This window comes from Vulpes vulpes, chromosome 6, assembly GCF_048418805.1.
Source record: "Vulpes vulpes isolate BD-2025 chromosome 6, VulVul3, whole genome shotgun sequence".
In the NCBI taxonomy this organism is placed as follows: Eukaryota; Metazoa; Chordata; class Mammalia; order Carnivora; family Canidae; genus Vulpes; species Vulpes vulpes.
The window spans coordinates 50,679,868-50,698,440 of record NC_132785.1 but is presented as its reverse complement, the minus strand read 5'-3'; the positions used below and the strand labels follow the sequence as shown (position 1 = coordinate 50,698,440).

General features: G+C 40.0%; 1 protein-coding gene across 7 annotated transcripts in view; it reads left to right on the top strand.

Annotated features, from left to right (window-relative positions):
- The window catches only part of NALCN (sodium leak channel, non-selective), a 312,076-nt gene that overhangs the window by 284,572 nt on the left and 8,931 nt on the right, over positions 1 to 18,573 (top strand). For all 7 annotated transcript variants that reach the window (XM_072760965.1, XM_072760968.1, XM_072760967.1 and 4 more), the window contains 12 exons: positions 303 to 423; positions 509 to 607; positions 6,105 to 6,198; positions 6,710 to 6,816; positions 7,024 to 7,098; positions 7,861 to 7,980; positions 11,220 to 11,288; positions 12,372 to 12,520; positions 13,612 to 13,705; positions 15,356 to 15,488; positions 16,157 to 16,272; positions 18,167 to 18,324. In XM_072760965.1, coding sequence (XP_072617066.1) covers positions 303 to 423; positions 509 to 607; positions 6,105 to 6,198; positions 6,710 to 6,816; positions 7,024 to 7,098; positions 7,861 to 7,980; positions 11,220 to 11,288; positions 12,372 to 12,520; positions 13,612 to 13,705; positions 15,356 to 15,488; positions 16,157 to 16,272; positions 18,167 to 18,324 — 1,335 coding nt within the window. The remainder of the gene's footprint in view (positions 1 to 302; positions 424 to 508; positions 608 to 6,104; positions 6,199 to 6,709; positions 6,817 to 7,023; positions 7,099 to 7,860; positions 7,981 to 11,219; positions 11,289 to 12,371; positions 12,521 to 13,611; positions 13,706 to 15,355; positions 15,489 to 16,156; positions 16,273 to 18,166; positions 18,325 to 18,573) is intronic.

Genomic DNA, 18,573 nt, shown 5'->3' with positions numbered 1-18,573 from the left:
AGTGGTTTCCAACCCTCACTATAATCAGGACGAGCCAGGACATCCAGAGCTAGAAGTTGTGTTGCCTATTGTTGTCTTCTGCTAAGAATACCCCATTATTACCTAATAATTAATTACATTTTAAAAAATTATAAGATATTCATGCATTTTTATGATTGAGCAAACAAATGCCATCTAGCCCACCATCCAAGTGGTAAACATACCTCCCACCCAAGAGGGGAAAGAGTTACAGATCTACAGATATTTGCCCTAGGGTGTTTCTGCTCCGAATTTCACAGAGCATTCCTCTTTCTGACTTGCAGGGCAAATCCTAGGAATTTTAATTTTGACAATGTGGGAAATGCTATGCTGGCATTGTTTGAAGTGCTGTCCCTGAAAGGCTGGGTGGAAGTGAGGGATGTTATCATTCATCGTGTGGGGCCGGTAAGCAAGCACATAGAATCCTCTGAATGCTTCAACAGCTGCTTTCCTTTGCTTTGATGAATAACCATATTTTTCATTTATACAGATGCATGGGATCTATATTCATGTTTTTGTATTCCTGGGTTGCATGATTGGACTGACCCTTTTTGTTGGAGTAGTTATTGCTAATTTCAATGAAAACAAGGTAAGCTTTCTTGGTTTGAATACCACAGGGTTTATTCTGTTCCAGCCACTTGCTTTGAGCTCTCTTTCTCTCCCACGGCATGAAGTCACATTAAACCATAATGTGACTGGTGTAAATAATCTCTATAACTATTTTATAAGCGATCTTATCACTGCCTTCCCAGCACATTATTTAAGAGCACAGTTCTCTTGCTAAATTTCCCCTCTTGGTAATGGTGTCATTAATTCTCTGACAACTGAAAAGCACATCTCCTATTGTTCAAACAGAGAGGAGGTGCAGCAAGTTATGAAAATACAATGGCTGAACTAAGGGATGTGCTGATTGTAGGTAATATTACTTGCACACAATGTAAATTGGATGCTTCTTTGTAACTCCAGAGGTGAACTCAGAATTTTGATGAGGTTGGAGGTGCAGTAGAAAATTTTCAATCCTAATTCACTGAATAAAAAGAAGGTTTTCTAACTTCATGTAAAAACTTTACATATTTTATGAACTCAGGCAGCATGCTAAGATCATGACAGCTCTAATGATTAGTATAAGAACTCACATAGTACGAACTATGTTCCAGCCAAGCCTAGTTTCCTGTCAAAAAGTGAGCTTGGGGGAGAATATTCTATGTCATTCTTCTGGACATGGCTGATATGCCTTCTGTTATGTAAGGGTCAGTGTTCTGGAATCCTAATAATGGAGATGCATACAGCTTTTGAGCACTTGGGTGCACTAAGTTTCATATATGCTACTTTCACATCTCATGATTCTGAAATGCACAGTGAAAGAAAAAACAGCTTACAGAGGTGACATAACTTGTCTGGGGCTTTTTTAAAAAAGAGGTTTTATTTATGTATTTGTTTGTTTATTTGAGAAAGAGAGAGCGCACATGAGCAAGAGAGCAGAAGCAGTGGGGAGAGGCAGAGGAAGAGGTAGGCTTCCCACTGAGCATGGAGCCCAATGCTGGACTCAATCCCAGGAGCCTAAGGTCATGACCTGAGATCATGACCTGAGGCAGATGCTGAACAGACTGAGCCACCCAGGCACAGCCCCCTGTCTGGGGCTTTTAAAGTGTAACAAACCAGGGCCAGAATTCAGAAGTGGTGCCTCCTCTGCAGTCTGAGAGTCTTTCAGTTCAAGAGTATAAAAATGTCCATCGTTGTTCTGCATTGAATTAAAGCTAGATGTGCTGCTTCTGTGTTCAGGGCTGGGACCAAATCACACACATGCACGTCAGAGCCTGCTGGCTAGGGTGGCTGCGCATGTGACTGTATCATTCCTGCCCCCCACCCCACCAGGCTCCCCATGTGTGGTTCCAGCTACTCAATCAGTTGCCACCTTTGATGTGTACCTAATGAGGATGTCACTTCATCTGGGCTTTCAAAGGGTGTGATTTAAAAATCCCCCCTTTGGGCCCCAACACTACTCCAACCCACAGAAATAGGATTTGAGAGTAAAAAAGAAGGATAGTGAGATCATATTGCCCAGCCCCCTATTTTACTATAGAATACATTCATAAATGAGTGTCTCTAAGCTCTATAGTGTGTTCAATTTAATACCAAGCAGAAGGAGGAAGATGGGTCTCTATAGATGCCTTTGAGCCTCACCATGGAGCAGACACTGGAAGTTCCTGAGCAAGAGCAGAAGCTAATCAGTCAGTTAACAGAGAGCTTAGGCTCTGCTCACTCAGAACACCATGCTAGGGAGTGCCTGGGTGGCTTGGTTGGTTGAGCATCTGCTTTTGGCTCAGATCAGGATCTCAGTGTCCTGAGATTGAGCTCCACATAGGGCTCCTGGCTCAGCGGGGAGTCTGCTTCTCCCTTTCCCTCTCCCTCTCCCCCTGCACTCACGCTCTCTCTCTCTTTCTCACTCTCTCTATCTCTCTGTCTCAAATGAATAAATAAAATCTTAAAAAATAAATAATTAAAAATACAACACTATGCTAGGCCCTCTGAGCAAACACCCAATTTCAGGAAGATCAAATCAGTGACTTAAATGAACAACATAAAATGTTCAACAACTAAAGGTAAATGTATAATCAATCACAGCTCTTAGAGGAATGGCTGAAGTAAACAGCGTGGCAGAAGGTCTACTCATAGTACTGCTTGTATTTATGTTCTGAGGGAAGAAAGAACCGTCTTGGCCTGAGTAAGGGGAACGTGGACATAAGCTCAAGTGGATGCTTAGAGAAAGAGGAAAAGTACAAGAAATCATGTTATCAAACATTAAAAGCTTGATTATTTAGAGATCCAAATTTGAGATCCATTTAGAAGAGGTTTTGGGTTTTTTTTCCATAAGTTTTTCAGATGGTAGCACATGAGCTGCTGTATAACAGCATTTATTTCTTTTATCATTCAGTCATTCAACAGATTTCTTTGAGCACTTACTGGTGCCAGACACTGCTCTTGACCCTGGGAACACAAGGAGCTAAATACACAAATGAAACACTAAACACATACAGATTTCTGTCCTCATGGAGCTCACATTCTAATGGTCATACCCAAAGGTATGTAAGTAGATTTCCAAATATATAGGCAATAGGCAACTTTTTCACAATTCAGAATTATGCAAAATTATGTCTTCCCTAGAAGATGGAACCCTGTCTAAAAAGTTCAAAGTATGTACTACTAATATATATTTTTTAAATCTCAATTATGAGGTAACAGTTTGATTAATAAACTTAGTTTCACAATAATAAACTTTCAGAGGTTTTCAAATATTAATGATCACATGATACCACTATGCTTAGTATTCTTTTAGATCATTTCAGAGTTCAGCATTCTAAAATAATTGGTTTTGTATAATAAAGTCATAATATGAATGTATATAGCACCCAGAGAACCCAAAGTAGATTTTTGCAGTTAGTAAGAAAAATGATTTCACAATATTAATATCAGAAAAATTAATTCAAAACAAATACCATTATTAGGAATAAACAGAGTAATTAAATAATTGCAAAAGAAACTAACCACTAGCAAAGTATAGAACTCCAGAACCATAAGATATATGAAGCAAAAATTAACCAAATTATTCTTAAAAGCTAGCAAGTCCAAAATCATAGTGAAAGATATTAACATATTTCTCCAAGAAACACATAGAAAAAAAATATGAAATTTGATGCAGTAAAAACATTTGACCTACTTGACATAAAAAGAACCCTGACCCCAACAATTTTCAAGTATAAAATGTACCCTCCACAAGGTCGTAAAATAATATACAAAAAAATTGATAAAATTGATAATGCAGAAAAAATCAATACTGCACAGAACATGTTCTCTTAATAATAAAAAATAACAAAAATCCCTCATAAGTTGAAGATGTTAAGACAACATTCTAAATAATTTGAGTTACAGAATAAATCAGAGTAGAAAATCACAAGACATTTAGATAAATCATTTATAAAAATCATATATGAAATGTCACAAGATAAAGATAACTCAGTAAAGAGAAATTTACAACTTTAAGTGTATAAAGATTAATCAATTAGTAATAAGTCAAATATCCAAACCAATAAATTATAGTAAGAACAACAAAGTAAAGTGGAAGAACGTAACAAAGTTAAGGACAAAAATTAATGATATAGAAAGCAAAGATACTACAAAAGATTTAAGAATGACAAAAACAGATGCTTTAAAAAAATTAAATTAATAAACCTCTCTCAAGGTTGAGCATGAACAAAAATGTGGAGAAGGAAAATAAACAAGCTATAGTGAGTCAAAAGGGTGGGTAATGATACAGGGACAGAAAGTCAGACTTACAGAACAGAACCAAAAACCTCAAGAGGGACCAGGTATATATAAAAAAGAAGTAGTGCAACAAATTAGTGGAAGAGATGAGACCGTAAATAAGTAGCACTGGGGTCATTGAGTGTCTGGATATGAGAAACTAAACAGAGATCTCTACCTTACAGCATACTCAGAAATGAATTCCAGAAGAATGAAAGACCTAGCTATGATAAAACCACTGTTCAACCATGTAGGATTTATGTTTCATCTTGGAGTAGTTGTGGATTTCTTGACTTTAGCCACAAAGTAGAATCCATAAAGAAATTTACAGGTTAGATTACATTAAAATGAAAAGCTTCTGAAAGAGTAATGATAAGCAAAATTTTTTTAAAAAGCAAACTAAAAGAAAATATTTACAACTCACATAACTGACAGATTAATACCCAGAATATTTCAAAAATTTCTACAAAACATCTAAAGGTAAATATCCAAATACAAAAATGAGCAAAGAATATGAACAGGCAATTCACATAGGAAGATACAGGAGTTGCCTCCTCATTCACACACATAAAAAATGTTTCACCTCATTGATATTAAAACTAAATTAGATATATTTCCCACCCATCATGGCCAAATTAAAATGTCTGATAATGTCAAGTATTGACAAGAATATTAGGACATGGAAACACTTGAAGATTGCTAGCAGTGAATTTTCTTAGTTATTCCTCTTTGGACAGCAACTTCACAATATCTGGCAAACATAAAGATGTATAAATTCCTAACTCCAGCAATTCCTCTCCTAGAGATTGGCTTTCAAGATGAGACAGTACATGTTTGCTTATTGCAGCATTTTTATAGTACATAAACCTAAAACAAATAACTTCTGATACATTTGTGCAGTGGGATATTCTATGAGCAGTTAAACCAATTAGGCTTACTTTTTAGTTATATGCAAAACATAGTACTCAAAGAAGATAAAAACAAACTGCATAAATAAGCACAGATTGGATACCATTTATATACATTCTTTTAATTCAAAACAAACATGTTCTTATGTATTGATACATACACCAACAGCAAAAGTCTGAAAACATAGTGAGAAAGACACACTTCTTCAAGAACAGTAATTAGCTCTGTGGAAAGAAAGGAAGAATGGGAGGGAAGAGTGGGTGCATTTTTTTTTCCTGGTCTGCCTTTATAATACAGTATAATTAAATGTCATGTAATATATTTATATGCATTTTAATGAAGTACTGTAAATATATATAATAAAGAATATCTGATCTCATTTAGCCATTTGTCACAGCATTAATTCTTAAAGATTCAAATTCTGTGATTTCATACCACTTGAAAATAGTTTTATGATTATATATCAGAATAATTTTTTTTTAAAAGACACAATCCCCTTAACCAGAAGCAGCAAGTTGACAACCTATAATTTTGTTGCAGTGTATCCCACTATGAAATAAAAGCAAACTAACCACTATTAGAGTGGGTATCCCCTTTTGAAAATTTGATTGTGTAGAGAAGCTTCTTTAGATTTTTTCCAAACCCGAATATTATACATGTTCAAAGATGCCAGTTGAAGGCCACCCTTTTTGGGCCTCCTCTCAAGACCAAATTTGAGAAGTCTGACCATGTCTGTCGAACCATGATGGTATTCGAAGAATATCTTTATTTTACATCCCCAAATTAGCCCTGTTGGTATTACCACCCCATTTGCAATGTCCTTGGTGTGGAGTAGACGACATAAGGCCTTTTTCTGCTTTCCTTTGTTTATGAAGGGGACAGCTCTGCTGACTGTAGATCAGAGAAGATGGGAAGATCTGAAGAGCCGATTGAAGATAGCCCAGCCTCTTCATCTCCCACCTCGCCCGGGTATCAAAGATGCTCTGATTTTATTCATGTTGGGCACCAGTGTTCGTGATTCCCCAGGAGTCTAAGATTTCAATTAAAATAATAATCGGGAGACCACTAGGCGGTTGTGCATAAGTTAATATAGAAACAGGCTCCAAACTACAGATCTCTCCATAGGCTATTAAAATCAACCACCCAAAGGCTGTGCTTCAGTGCTCTCAGGATAAGCCCTAATGAAAAAATGAATTTTTAAATAAAATATATTTGTGCTGGCCTTTTAAACCTATGAGCGGAATGTATTAAAAATGACAGAAATTGAATGATACGGTTCTCCTTCCAATACGGACGGCGTCATGCCCTGTTGTTTTAAATATTCAGAGCCAGCCATTCCTGCAAAACACCACACAATAGATGGAACTATAGGAGGAAAAAAAAGTAATGAGTTTTAAAATGAGCATTAAAGGAAATGAAAGACAAGAAAGTAAATGTGACCTATGTCCAAAATGCCCTTGCCTCCACCTCTCTTTTGCAGATAATGATGGTTTTAGAGCTAAGATGTATGACATCACCCAGCATCCGTTCTTTAAGAGGACAATCGCATTGCTTGTTTTGGCCCAGTCGGTGCTGCTGTCCGTCAAGGTACTTTCTTTCACACCAAAACTCTGGGAAGTTTGTTTGTTCATTGGGGCCTCCAAGAACATCGCAAGGGGCCATATCCATTTACAGTCTACGTCCCTTAGTGTAAAAATTTAAAATTCATAGTCATGTTCTAATGAGAGAAAGAGGGGAAGGTCCTGATATGCCTGATGCGTGCGGACCAAGACCAGTGTGCTATTTCTCTTCCAGTGGGACGTGGAGGACCCAGTGACCGTCCCTTTGGCAACCATGTCGGTTGTTTTCACCTTCATCTTTGTTCTAGAGGTATGGTAACGAGCCAGCTGGCTCTGGGGGCTGTGGTGGGCATCGTACAGTAGAGCAGGGTCCTCCGTTGATGGCACCCACCTTCAGCTCTGTGTTCTGTTGTTTTTGAAACCTTTTTAAGGGGCGAGGGTTGGCATGCTCATAGGACAGTTCCCTTTTTAGGCCGTTGTGCTTTACTTGAACAAAGATTTCACTTGCTATTTCAGCTTTTTCTAACTGCGGAAATTGCTAACTGCTGTTGATTATTGTATCTGAATGTTGGCCTGTCTGGTTTTGTGAGTTCAAATATTTTGACTGAACTACACAAACTACTGTAATTCAGGAACTCAAATTGCAATGTAGTGGCCGAGGGAGTTAGCCCAGATAAGATTATTTTAATATACAGTCTGTATAATATCATTTTCCTGCGTAATCTTCTTTGAGATACAAGCAGATTTTTATTTCACCCTGTACTGGTTGATGTTTCCCAAAATCTATGGTCTTTTCCTTGAGGAAGAAAAACATCCTGCCAACAGAACTAGTCATAAAACAAGGAGAAAAGAGCATGGAGAATATAGATTTGTAACCAAACCAGCTTTAGAATTTAAATAGATCAATCTAGATCTAGATCTCTAGATCTGTATCTATCTATGTATCTATCCCTTGGTAATAAAATCTTCCATTTGGGTTCTACATCCTTTAAAAAATATGCCTCGAGTTTGCACATTTAAATATATGCTAAACACTCAGCCTCTATTTACTGCCTTCAATATCTTCCCCCAGGTTACAATGAAGATCATAGCCATGTCGCCCGCCGGCTTCTGGCAAAGCAGAAGAAACCGATACGACCTGCTGGTGACGTCACTTGGTGTAGTCTGGGTGGTACTGCACTTTGCCCTCCTGGTATGCATGTAATTAGAGTGTATTTTAATTGAGAACTTGGGTTCAGGTAACCCTGTTTCCAGTCTCATTTCAGTGCATGCAGCCTACCCTCAGGTGTCAGATTAACCTCCCTACATCCAGCCTTGACCATGACAGGCCCTCAGCTGTGCTTGTGTACCCCCACAGTCTTCACACAGACAAGATCTGGCCCCTTGGTGTCCTAGAGTGTGAATCAGAACCTTAAAGATCTCTAGTTCAATTCTCATTTTTCCAAAGGATAAAAATAAGAGAAAGAACAATGGAAACAGAGGCTAAAACCTGCCTAACTTCACATACAAGCAGGTAGCTGAAGACTCAAACCCAGTTTTCTGAACTGAAGTGTAGCATTCATGCCACTCCGTTATAGTCAGTAGTATTTCACAGTGGGATTCTCAGGCACTTTTGCTCCCTTATTTCCTACTAGATGTCCAGCTGTCATTTCTCTAAAGCCTGTCATTCCCAGTGTCTGAGTTTTCACCAGTTTGCTTAAACTGAACTCTGTTGTCCAGTTAGAACAAAATGTGGCCACGGGTGTAATTTCAAATTTTCTAAGAGCTGAATTAAAAAACTAAAAAAGGAAATTGGAGAAGGACAAACATTATATGGTCTCATTCATTTGGGGAATATAAATAGTGTAAGGGAGTAAAGGGGAAAGGAGAGAAAATGAGTGGGAAATATCAGTGAGGGTGAAAGAACATGACAGACACCTAACTCTGGGAAACCAACAAGGCAACAAGGGGTAGTGGAAAGGGAGGTGGGCAGGGGGATGGGGTGACTGGGTGACGGGCACTGAAGGGGGCACTTGACAGGATGAGCACTGGGTGTTATGCTATATGTTGGCAAATTGAACTCCAATAAAAAAAAAAATACAAAAAAAAAAAAAAACTAAAAAAGGAACAGATGATATTAACTTAGTAATGTATTCTATCCTACCAAAGCCACAGTATTATCATTTTAGCATGTCAACAATATAAAAATTATTAAGGAATTTATATTTTTATTGGTACTAAATCTTTGTGTATTTTACATTTACAGCACATCTTAATTTAGACTCACCACATTCCAAGTGTTCAGTAATCACAGGTGGCTGGTGGCTGCCATACTGGACAACACAATTCTAGAGGCCCCTACTCTGGGCTCCACCATTTTCCAGTCTTGATTGAGTTATTTGTCTTTGGTGATCCTTTGTTCCCTGCTCTGTACTGGGGGATATAACTTCATAATCTGTCCATTCCATATGGGCATCATAGAGATCATATGAAGTTCTTCTAACTGTAAAGAGTACACAAACCCATGGTATGTTATTATAAGTACCTTCCCTTTTTTGGTTAATCTTCTTTGATCACGGACAAAAGTAATACTATCAGATCTCCCTGCACTCTTCTATCCATGCTTCGATCTTCTCCAATGTTAGAGTCATGCTGGAAAAGATCCATCACACAGAGAACCCATTTACACATCACAGAAGGCTTCAGTATGAATTGCCATGCTCAGGCAGGAAGGCGTTGAATGTCCTTCCTAAAATAACTGTCACCTTCAGCATCAGGGGCTGTGCCAAGCCTAGGTGGGCTCTCAGTCACCCTAATCCATTTTCTCCCACAACAAATGGTTCTGAGCACTAAAGATGTATAAGTCATCATGCTGGGAATTGAGAAGAATACAATGAACCAAACAAAGGCATTCACCACTCTCATGGACATCACAGCCTGGAAAGTTGGTGTTTTGTCTTATTTTAAAGTGTAAGCCAGAATATTTAATCTTGATCCAAGAGGTTGAGGAGAATTTGAGACTGCTACAGGTAGGCATTCATGGAGTGCTCCCACAACAATGAGAGTTACAGCCAGAATGAGGCAGAGAGACACACATTCCTACAATGACATGAAATAGTGGAAGGTGGCTCATCAGAGAGGTCCTGGAAAGGGTCCCTGTGGAAGTGATGGCTTGGTTTAGTCTGTAGGAGGAGAGGCATGTCTGTAGGAGGAGAGGCATGTCTATCCCTGTGATGGAACGCTGCAGGAAGGAAACAGTTCTGGAGTAGAAGGACAGAGGGAGACATGGAACAAAATCTGGATGGAACCTCTCAGCACCAGGCAAAGGATGGGGATCATCCTCCTAGAAACTACTGGGGGTCGTCATTTCCAGAATGCAAAGTGAGAAGTCATCTATAACAGATTGGAACTAATGAAGAAAGAAACTGCAAGGTCCATGTTTCTTATCTTTCCCTAGACAAATGGAGTCAAAAGCTACTTAGTCCAAGCAGAAGAGTAGAGCAGGCTTCCTAATTCCGGATGTCACAGAGAGGACATTTCACACTGAAAAAATCAACTTGCCTCTTCTGCCTGACTGCTGATGTTCCCCTCCGAGAACCCCCAGTCCTGGAAGGACGCTCGACCTCCACTCTATTTTGCAGTGGTCTATTGTGAAGGCAGATGCAGTCCTTGCTCCCATCCCAAGTTATTTCTGTGCAGACACATTCATTTCCCTGTACCTCAAGGATATCACCAGACCCCTTCCTGGGGGCCCATATGTGACTATTGTCATTTGGCTAGGCAAGGCTCCTCGTGAAAAATCATGCTTTGGCACGAGTTTAATGCCACAGTTGTTATTGCAGTTCTAGCTGCTAGGATCTCTGTTTCTGAGATCAAGCTTTCTTAGTCATAAAACGCACCCAGTCATCTCTTGCTGCTGATCACACCCTTGAAGAATGAGCTGGATGTGTTTCTGGGTGGGATAGACATTTCTGAAGTCAGCTTACAGGAATGTGGCCAGCTGGTCTCCAGAGTCTCTGCAGTCCTTCTTCAGAGAGGGGGAAGCTGGCCTCCCTCCATCTCTTCCAACACCAGACCTCCTTCTTGGCCAGGATTCCTGCATTTCCGGTCTCACTTGACTTCCTCATGTTGCATTGTTACCCTAAGTTTTTCTTGCTCCTCAAAGGAGCTGGTCACTATTTTTATGTAAAATAAGTTTTAAAATACAGAATTCAGCTGAGCAAAACAGGGAGTGAAGTTTCATTTAAGATTTGATTTTATAGCTAATATTTATTCATGAGTTTTGGCAGTGACCTTTTCAGCACCTTTTAAAGATAAATTTCTTATAAGAATTTTCACATTTTATTAAACTAATTACTCAGTAGACTTCACAGAAGACTTAAAATGAAAAGTGGAACTGTAACAAGATCTTCTGTGCACATGATGAGCGGCTCTCTTCTGTTTAAATTTCAGAACGCATATACCTACATGATGGGTGCCTGCGTGATTGTCTTCCGGTTTTTCTCTATCTGTGGAAAGCATGTGAGTACGTCGTGAAGGATACTATCAAAGCTTACACCTGCACAGAAGAAAGGAGCGATGCCCAATTGACCAGCTGTCCTTCTGAGTTTTCAGAGTGCAAGTTAACAAATTGCTGGTCATCCAAAGTCCAAATGAGCAAATATTAAATATTAAAAGGAATCCGGTAGCTTAGTTATCTTGTAATATGTTTCCTGACATTTATGTTGTTTTATTTATTCTTCATACTTGCTAACTGAACTCAATCATCAAATAAGATAACATCGGGCATAAAAGCAAAAACAATGGTCTTTCTTAACATTTCTTTATTTTCATTGTTTTTATTTGTAGTAAAGTTCCTTTGCTGCAAAGAAAAATAATCTTTAGGGATCCCTGGGTGGCGCAGCGGTTTGGCGCCTGCCTTTGGCCCAGGGCGCAATCCTGGAGGCCCGGGATCAAATCCCACGTCAGGCTCCTGGTGCATGGAGCCTGCTTCTCCCTCTGCCTATGTCTCTGCCTCTCTCTCTCTCTTTGTATGACTATCATAAATAAATAATTAAAAAAAAGAAAAATAATCTTTAATGAAGCTTCATGATTCTGTGATCCCAGGTTTCTTTATATTCTTTTTTTGTTCATGCATACACTCTGCATATTTTTTCGTTTCTTAAAGTTGCTCCCTTTTTCATGACTGATATTATTTCATATACATTTCATAAATGCATATATTCAGTACATTCAATGTTTGATACTATTTAGTATTTTGTCATTGTTTAGGCTTGTTTTGGTAAACATCTGTCTGTGGAAGAATCCTGAGTCTACTTGGTGGTACAGGCCAAAAGTGTACAGCTCTCCTTATAGAGACTAAGGCAGCAAGAGAAGAGAAAACAGAATTTTAGGCTTTTATTTTGGCTAAAAGGGCTGAATAGTTTGAAATACAAGTTAAATTTCTCTCTAATGTCTTTTTTGAATAATAGATTTAATCCCCTTTAAAGCAGTTGTTAAATGAGGGTGCAAACTATCTTGTGGCAGTCTGCATACTTGTCATTCACTTCCCTGGTTAACAAAACAAATATTTATTTTCTCCTCTCCACTTTCATCTCCATATAGGTAACGCTAAAGATGCTCCTCCTGACAGTGGTTGTCAGCATGTATAAAAGCTTCTTCATCATAGTAGGGATGTTCCTTTTGCTCTTGTGTTATGCCTTTGCTGGAGTTGTTTTATTTGGTACTGTGAAATATGGAGAGAATATTAACAGGTGGGTGTACATTTATCTTTTTATTCATTGTCAAGCAAACTTTTTTAGTCATGAAATCATGAATAAAAATCCGAATGGCTTTTGCCTATTAAAGATGGAAAGGGGAAGTGATCAATTGGAAACTGAAATGAAATAAAATGTCCAAGTTTTAAATGATATTTTTCTAACTAAAAACAGACTACATATTGACTTTAGAAAACTATTTCCATAATATTCCCATAATGAAACATGAATCCATAATTCCAAATCTACCATCATGCAGGAATAACCACTTCTAAATATCCTGGTGAATTTCTATCCATCTACTGCCAAAAAACAATATATTCTTTATTTAATTACACTTTAAGATGACTCTGGGTTCTCCTTTGTTTTTTTTTTTTTAAATAAAACATGGGAAGTTATAACTCCCAAAATGGTTACTATATATGAAAAACATTTTTCAAAGATTATCTTAAATTTTAAGATAAAATTTGGAAGCAAAAGTCTTTTTTAAAAAAGTAATAACAGGGTCGCCTGCATGACTCAGTGGTTGAATGCTGGCCTTTGGCCCAGGGAGTGATCCTAGAGTCCCAGGATCAAGTCCCACATCAGGCTCCCTGCATGGAACCTGCTTCTCTCTCTGCTTGTGTCTCTGCCTCTCTCTCTCTCTGTGTCTCTCATGAATAAATAAATAAAATATTTTTTAAAAGATAAAAAATAAAAAGTAATTACAAAACTTTTTTGAGAAAGTAATTACACAACAAATTAAATACAAATGTGTCTTGTTCCAGAAATGACTTAATTGATTCATGGCAGCTCTATTTTTTATAGCAAACTCCATGTGAAAGAAGGAATCACTCTTACTTGTCAAAGCTAAAACCCTCAGTCATTCAAGATGCATGGCCATAAATTGGTGGCATCATGCTAGGCTTGGGTTATTCAGACAGCTATGCTTGAGGGCAAGTATGAATAACAAATTAAGAAGGTACAGCCTTTAGACATGGTAACCTAGCAGCCAAATTTTCTCCAAAAGCTACCTGTTTTCGTGGTGACACCTTACTACTTCTTGACAAACTATATTACCCACATTCTGGTTTTTCTTCCTTAATTAGGCATGCCAACTTTTCTTCAGCTGGCAAAGCCATCACCGTACTGTTCCGAATTGTCACAGGCGAAGACTGGAATAAGATTATGCATGACTGTATGGTAAACTTTTCTTTTCATCACTAACAGTGCCTCAACTTAGAACTGAATGAAACTCTTTGCAATGCAATATTGGCAGCGTCATCCTTGTTAGCATCAAGACTTTGTGTACAAAATACATATTCTGGCCGTTTAGTTCATAAAACTGCATTCCTTTGCATTACGGAGTATGGCCATATGCAGGAAGAATATCCAGTGAACCCAGCTTGAGCTACTGCAGTTCCATTTGGCAGATACACATTATGTGGGCATTGGTCTTTCCCTCCCACCTTTAACATTTTGGCAGTCAAGTACAACCAGGTGTCCCCCGCTTCTTTACCTGAACTTATTCAATAGATATTCACTGAGCACCTGGTTTATCCTGGGCCATATGCCAGATGCTAGGTCTCCCGTGATTTCAGGGCATTCTCAAGGAGGTTAGAGCCAGGCTCTGAGCTACACCCGCCCTTAGGTTCCCCTCGTCTCCTCACTGTGCCCCCACCCCATCTCCCTTACAACATAGGCTCCATCAGGAGTCCCGCCTCACACTAAGACTGCAGTGATATGTTCCTACAGCACTCCGTATTTCTCCTTTGTAGTGTATTGCCCAACTGTAGTGAGTTACTGGCTTGATTATTTCATCTCTATTTCCATTTTCACAACCTCAAGAACAATGCTGTCCAAAAACAATGTCTGCAATGCTGGCAATCTGCTCTGTCCAATTCAATAGCCATATGTGGTTACTGAGCATTTGAAATGTGACTAGTACACTGAGCAACTGAATTCTAAATTTTATCTAACAGTGTTTGGTATTCATTAACAGACATTTACATTTTAATAGCCACCTGCAGGCCATGGCTCCTGTAGAGCTCTAGACTGTCAGCAACATGAAGGAGCCACAGAGTATGTCTTGCTTAGACTTGTCTGTCTCTAACACTGGGTAGAAATCTAGCATGTAGTAGAAGCTAAAGAACCCTATGCGTGAATTTACCAAATCAGATATAATATAAGGCAGAATTAAATAAATTCTAAATAAAGAACAAGCAGAGTGCTATGGGAATGCAGAAGAAAGAGCTAGTCTCTCTGGCCGAAAGAAACCAGGTCTCTGAAAAGTGTTGGCATTTTATTGGGGCCCCTGAAGATGGGGAGGCTTTTGATAACCTGAGCCTTATATGCTCTTCTGTAATGTCCCATAAAGGTGTCCCAGGAAGGAGGATTACTGGTTTCTTCTTACACAATTCGAATGTGACTGTGCTACATATAACAAATCTTCCTAAATCTTAACCCATTTGTTAGGTTGGAGAAGATTTGTAAATGCCTTATTGACTTTCTGTAGTTCCCATTAGAGTGACTACTCACCATAGTCTGACTAGTCACTTAAGACTAGGAGAGGTGGCCGAAAGAATGTCTCTTGCAAGAAACCGGTTCATTTTCATTACGCTTCTAAAATGGCAATGAACCTGGGATTCCACAGGGTTGGAAGTATAGAATAAATGAAATATTCTCTTTGATTTTTGCCATGGATGGTGTCCTCAATGTATGTGGCTTCTGAGAGACTACACTGAAATTAATTCTGTTTTCTATGCAGAGGAATAGTTCACTAACTACAGTGGGCACACAGAAATTTGTATTGTTCACTCTTACCCCTGCTCCCCCTCCCTCATGACCCTGTAGGTCCAGCCTCCCTTTTGCACGCCAGATGAATTCACATACTGGGCAACAGACTGCGGAAATTATGCCGGGGCCCTTATGTATTTCTGTTCATTTTATGTCATCATTGCCTACATCATGCTAAATCTGCTTGTAGGTAAGTGACGTTTGCTAAATATGTTTTAATATCCTTAAGCTCAGGTACTTAGATAATTATGTACAATTTGCAAGTAATTATCCCAGATTGCTTGGGGTGGGTGTTTCACGGCATTAATTATAAATTGTTGCCTCTCAATCCAGAAGCTGAAAAGACCTTTGAAAGGCATGTAAATGACAGTTGATTGCAATTTCAAGAGTTGTCCTATTAATTATGATCATTAATTTCGAAAGAGCTCTTCACACGGATTGAGTTGAACAAATCTCAGGGAGGGCTACCTTTATGGCCTCAAAAGATCACAGTTGTGTTTTTGAAAGATACACAGTGTTCACCCAGGTGTGGGGCCACCCAGAACCCAATCTGACCTTTAAAAACTGCCTTGGAACTGTCAGCTAGGAGTGGAAGCCAGCTGGCATGGATATCTCTACACACAGAATGTCTGTTTATGCCCATGACCCTCATGTTTTGGAAAGGCAGGAGCTGGATAAATAGCTTAGTCCAAATGTAAGATATGCCAACTTGGAAAACACACTAAAAGCACTTTAAAAATTTGGCTTATAATATAGGTGATAAAATCCATTATTTATAATAGATATTTTATTTTTTTAAAAAAATGTCAGATTAGCATAATTATCTAAATTCTCCATTTTTATTTTTTCTTTTCTTAGCCATCATTGTGGAGAATTTCTCCTTGTTTTATTCCACGGAGGAGGACCAGCTTCTAAGTTACAATGATCTCCGCCACTTTCAAATCATATGGAATATGGTGGATGATAAACGAGAGGTAGGAAAAGGGGCTGCTGCCTCATGCCCACCCTCCCAAAGAGACTCATTGCCCTCCCTCAGATAGTTAAGCAGGATTTTGGTCACCAGTGGACATCTACTGAATTTGGAACAGCCATGGGTGAATTGTAGAAAGCCACCATTGGCCATTCAGCAGAATATGCTGGGAGGAGAACGGGACAGAATGGTTGCCCTTGTGTCCTGTCCAACCATGGATGTCCTTTTCTTTGGACATTCTTAAAGTCACCAAGGAAAGGAAACCAAGGAGCTCTGAAGAAACCAGCCCTGGGCTGGGGGCAGGAGGAGTGAAATTCAGATCACCAGCATAATGGTATAACACAAAGCCACAGGCAGCCACCAAAAAGCAAGCCTGATTACAAGTGCAAAGGAGTTATTTAGAGGTTTCTGAAAGTTATGATTTTTCATTATTTTGGACTTACTATTTGAATGCTTTCATCCTACAGCTTACCTAAGATTTCCTAGAATTAGCCAAAGCTCCAGCACCTTCTTCTGCTGCTCCTCTTCTTGATCCTTCTTCATGCTAGCAAACACTCAGGCCCAGTTCTGGGTGCTGGGGATAGAATGATGAGCACAATGGAAAGGCCCCCATACTCACTGAGCTTCTGTTCTAATAAAAAAAATCAAATAATTATAATAACGATTACTATCTCAAGATGCTATAAGTACTTTGCAGAAGGCAATATGGTAGAGACTCGTTGAACCTTGGGGGGCAGGCTAGTTTGGTAGGGTGGCCATGATGGTCTGGCTGAGGAGGTACTGATAGACCCCACATCTGAAAAACAAGGCAAGTTCTGCTGTGGAGAAATCTGGGGGGATGATCCAAAAATAGCTATAGGAAGAGTTCACAGGGGGCATGAGGACCAAGCAGCCAGAACAGGCTGAGGAAAGGGGCATGCCGAGCTAGGCCAGCACAGTAATGCCTGGCTTTCCCCACTCCCTCTGTCCCCCTCTCCCTAACACACCCCACTCTCCCAGGCACCAGTCCCTGGGGGCTTTCTCTGAGACAGTGACCTACACATGTGGCCTTTGGCCTAGCTCTTCCCATTTCGATCCACCTGCATCTCCAAGACTGCTGCCTGCAGGAACCGGCTTTCCTTGGACGTACAAGTCAATAGTAGACAGCACCACAGCGGTCACATGTTAAGGAGTTAGTAAGTGACAGGAATTCATGGGTTGCTCCTGTGCCTGCCTCTTGCCCAGGACCTTCATTCAAAGACGCTAGGTGGTGTTGCCCATAAGGGAGCAACGTGTATTTGACTTTCAGAACCTGGTGCTGCTCTGAGCAGATTCTCTTGTGTGTAATTGTTCTGACCGTGGAGAAGAGCTGAAACAGGAGTGATCATTCCTTAGAAGAACCACTTATCATGAACATTTAGAAGTTTGTAGCATCCAGGCTAAGTGAAGAGGAGGATCCCGTACATGTGAATGTTCTACTTTTTGTGGTAACACATTACCAGCCCACTCAGCATGTGTTTTAGAGAAATTGATGAGCAGGGGCTGAGTCAGTGAAACAGACCAGGAGGAGAGTAGCCTGGTAAAGCGAGGGTTGAGGCCAGGGAGGCAGAGGGCCTGCTCTGTACCCTCCTAGGCTCCCAGTACTGCCAGGTTATGAGGTCCCACAGAGCCAGAGAAACACCAGCAAAAAATGCAAGTGTGCTCAGCCTTCCATGTGGTGATGCTCTCAGTGCCCACACCACACCCAGGCTCCAGGGAGGCGAACAACTTCCTTGCTGCCCAGTGCTAATTATGCTACCTTTTGAGAAAAAGATCTGATGTTTCGGGTTTGGGTGGGGTTTTTTTCTGTGAAAACAGAATCCCAAGCCAATCATTATGGCCTCAAGATGATTTACCAGTTACTGTGCTCTGCCTCCCAGGGGGTGATTCCAACATTCCGGGTAAAGTTCCTGCTGAGGCTGCTGCGGGGGAGGCTGGAGGTGGATTTAGACAAAGACAAGCTCCTGTTTAAGCACATGTGCTATGAAATGGAGAGGCTGCATAATGGTGGCGATGTCACTTTCCATGATGTGCTCAGGTATGAGGGGGTTTTCCCAACTGTGTGTCCCAGAGCCCATTGCATCCAGAGCCTGAGGCTGTGGCCATGTGCAGGGCCTTGTGAAGTAGCACCCGCCAGGAGGTTTGTTAGCCAGCCGCCACATCCGCTGAGGTTAGATGGTGCGGTCTCAACTGCTCGGGCTCCAGTGGCCTTTGTCGCTGTCTCATAAGGACGGTGTCTGAGTGCAGGCCTCACACAGGAGCAGGGGAGAAGCAGCGGCCTGACATC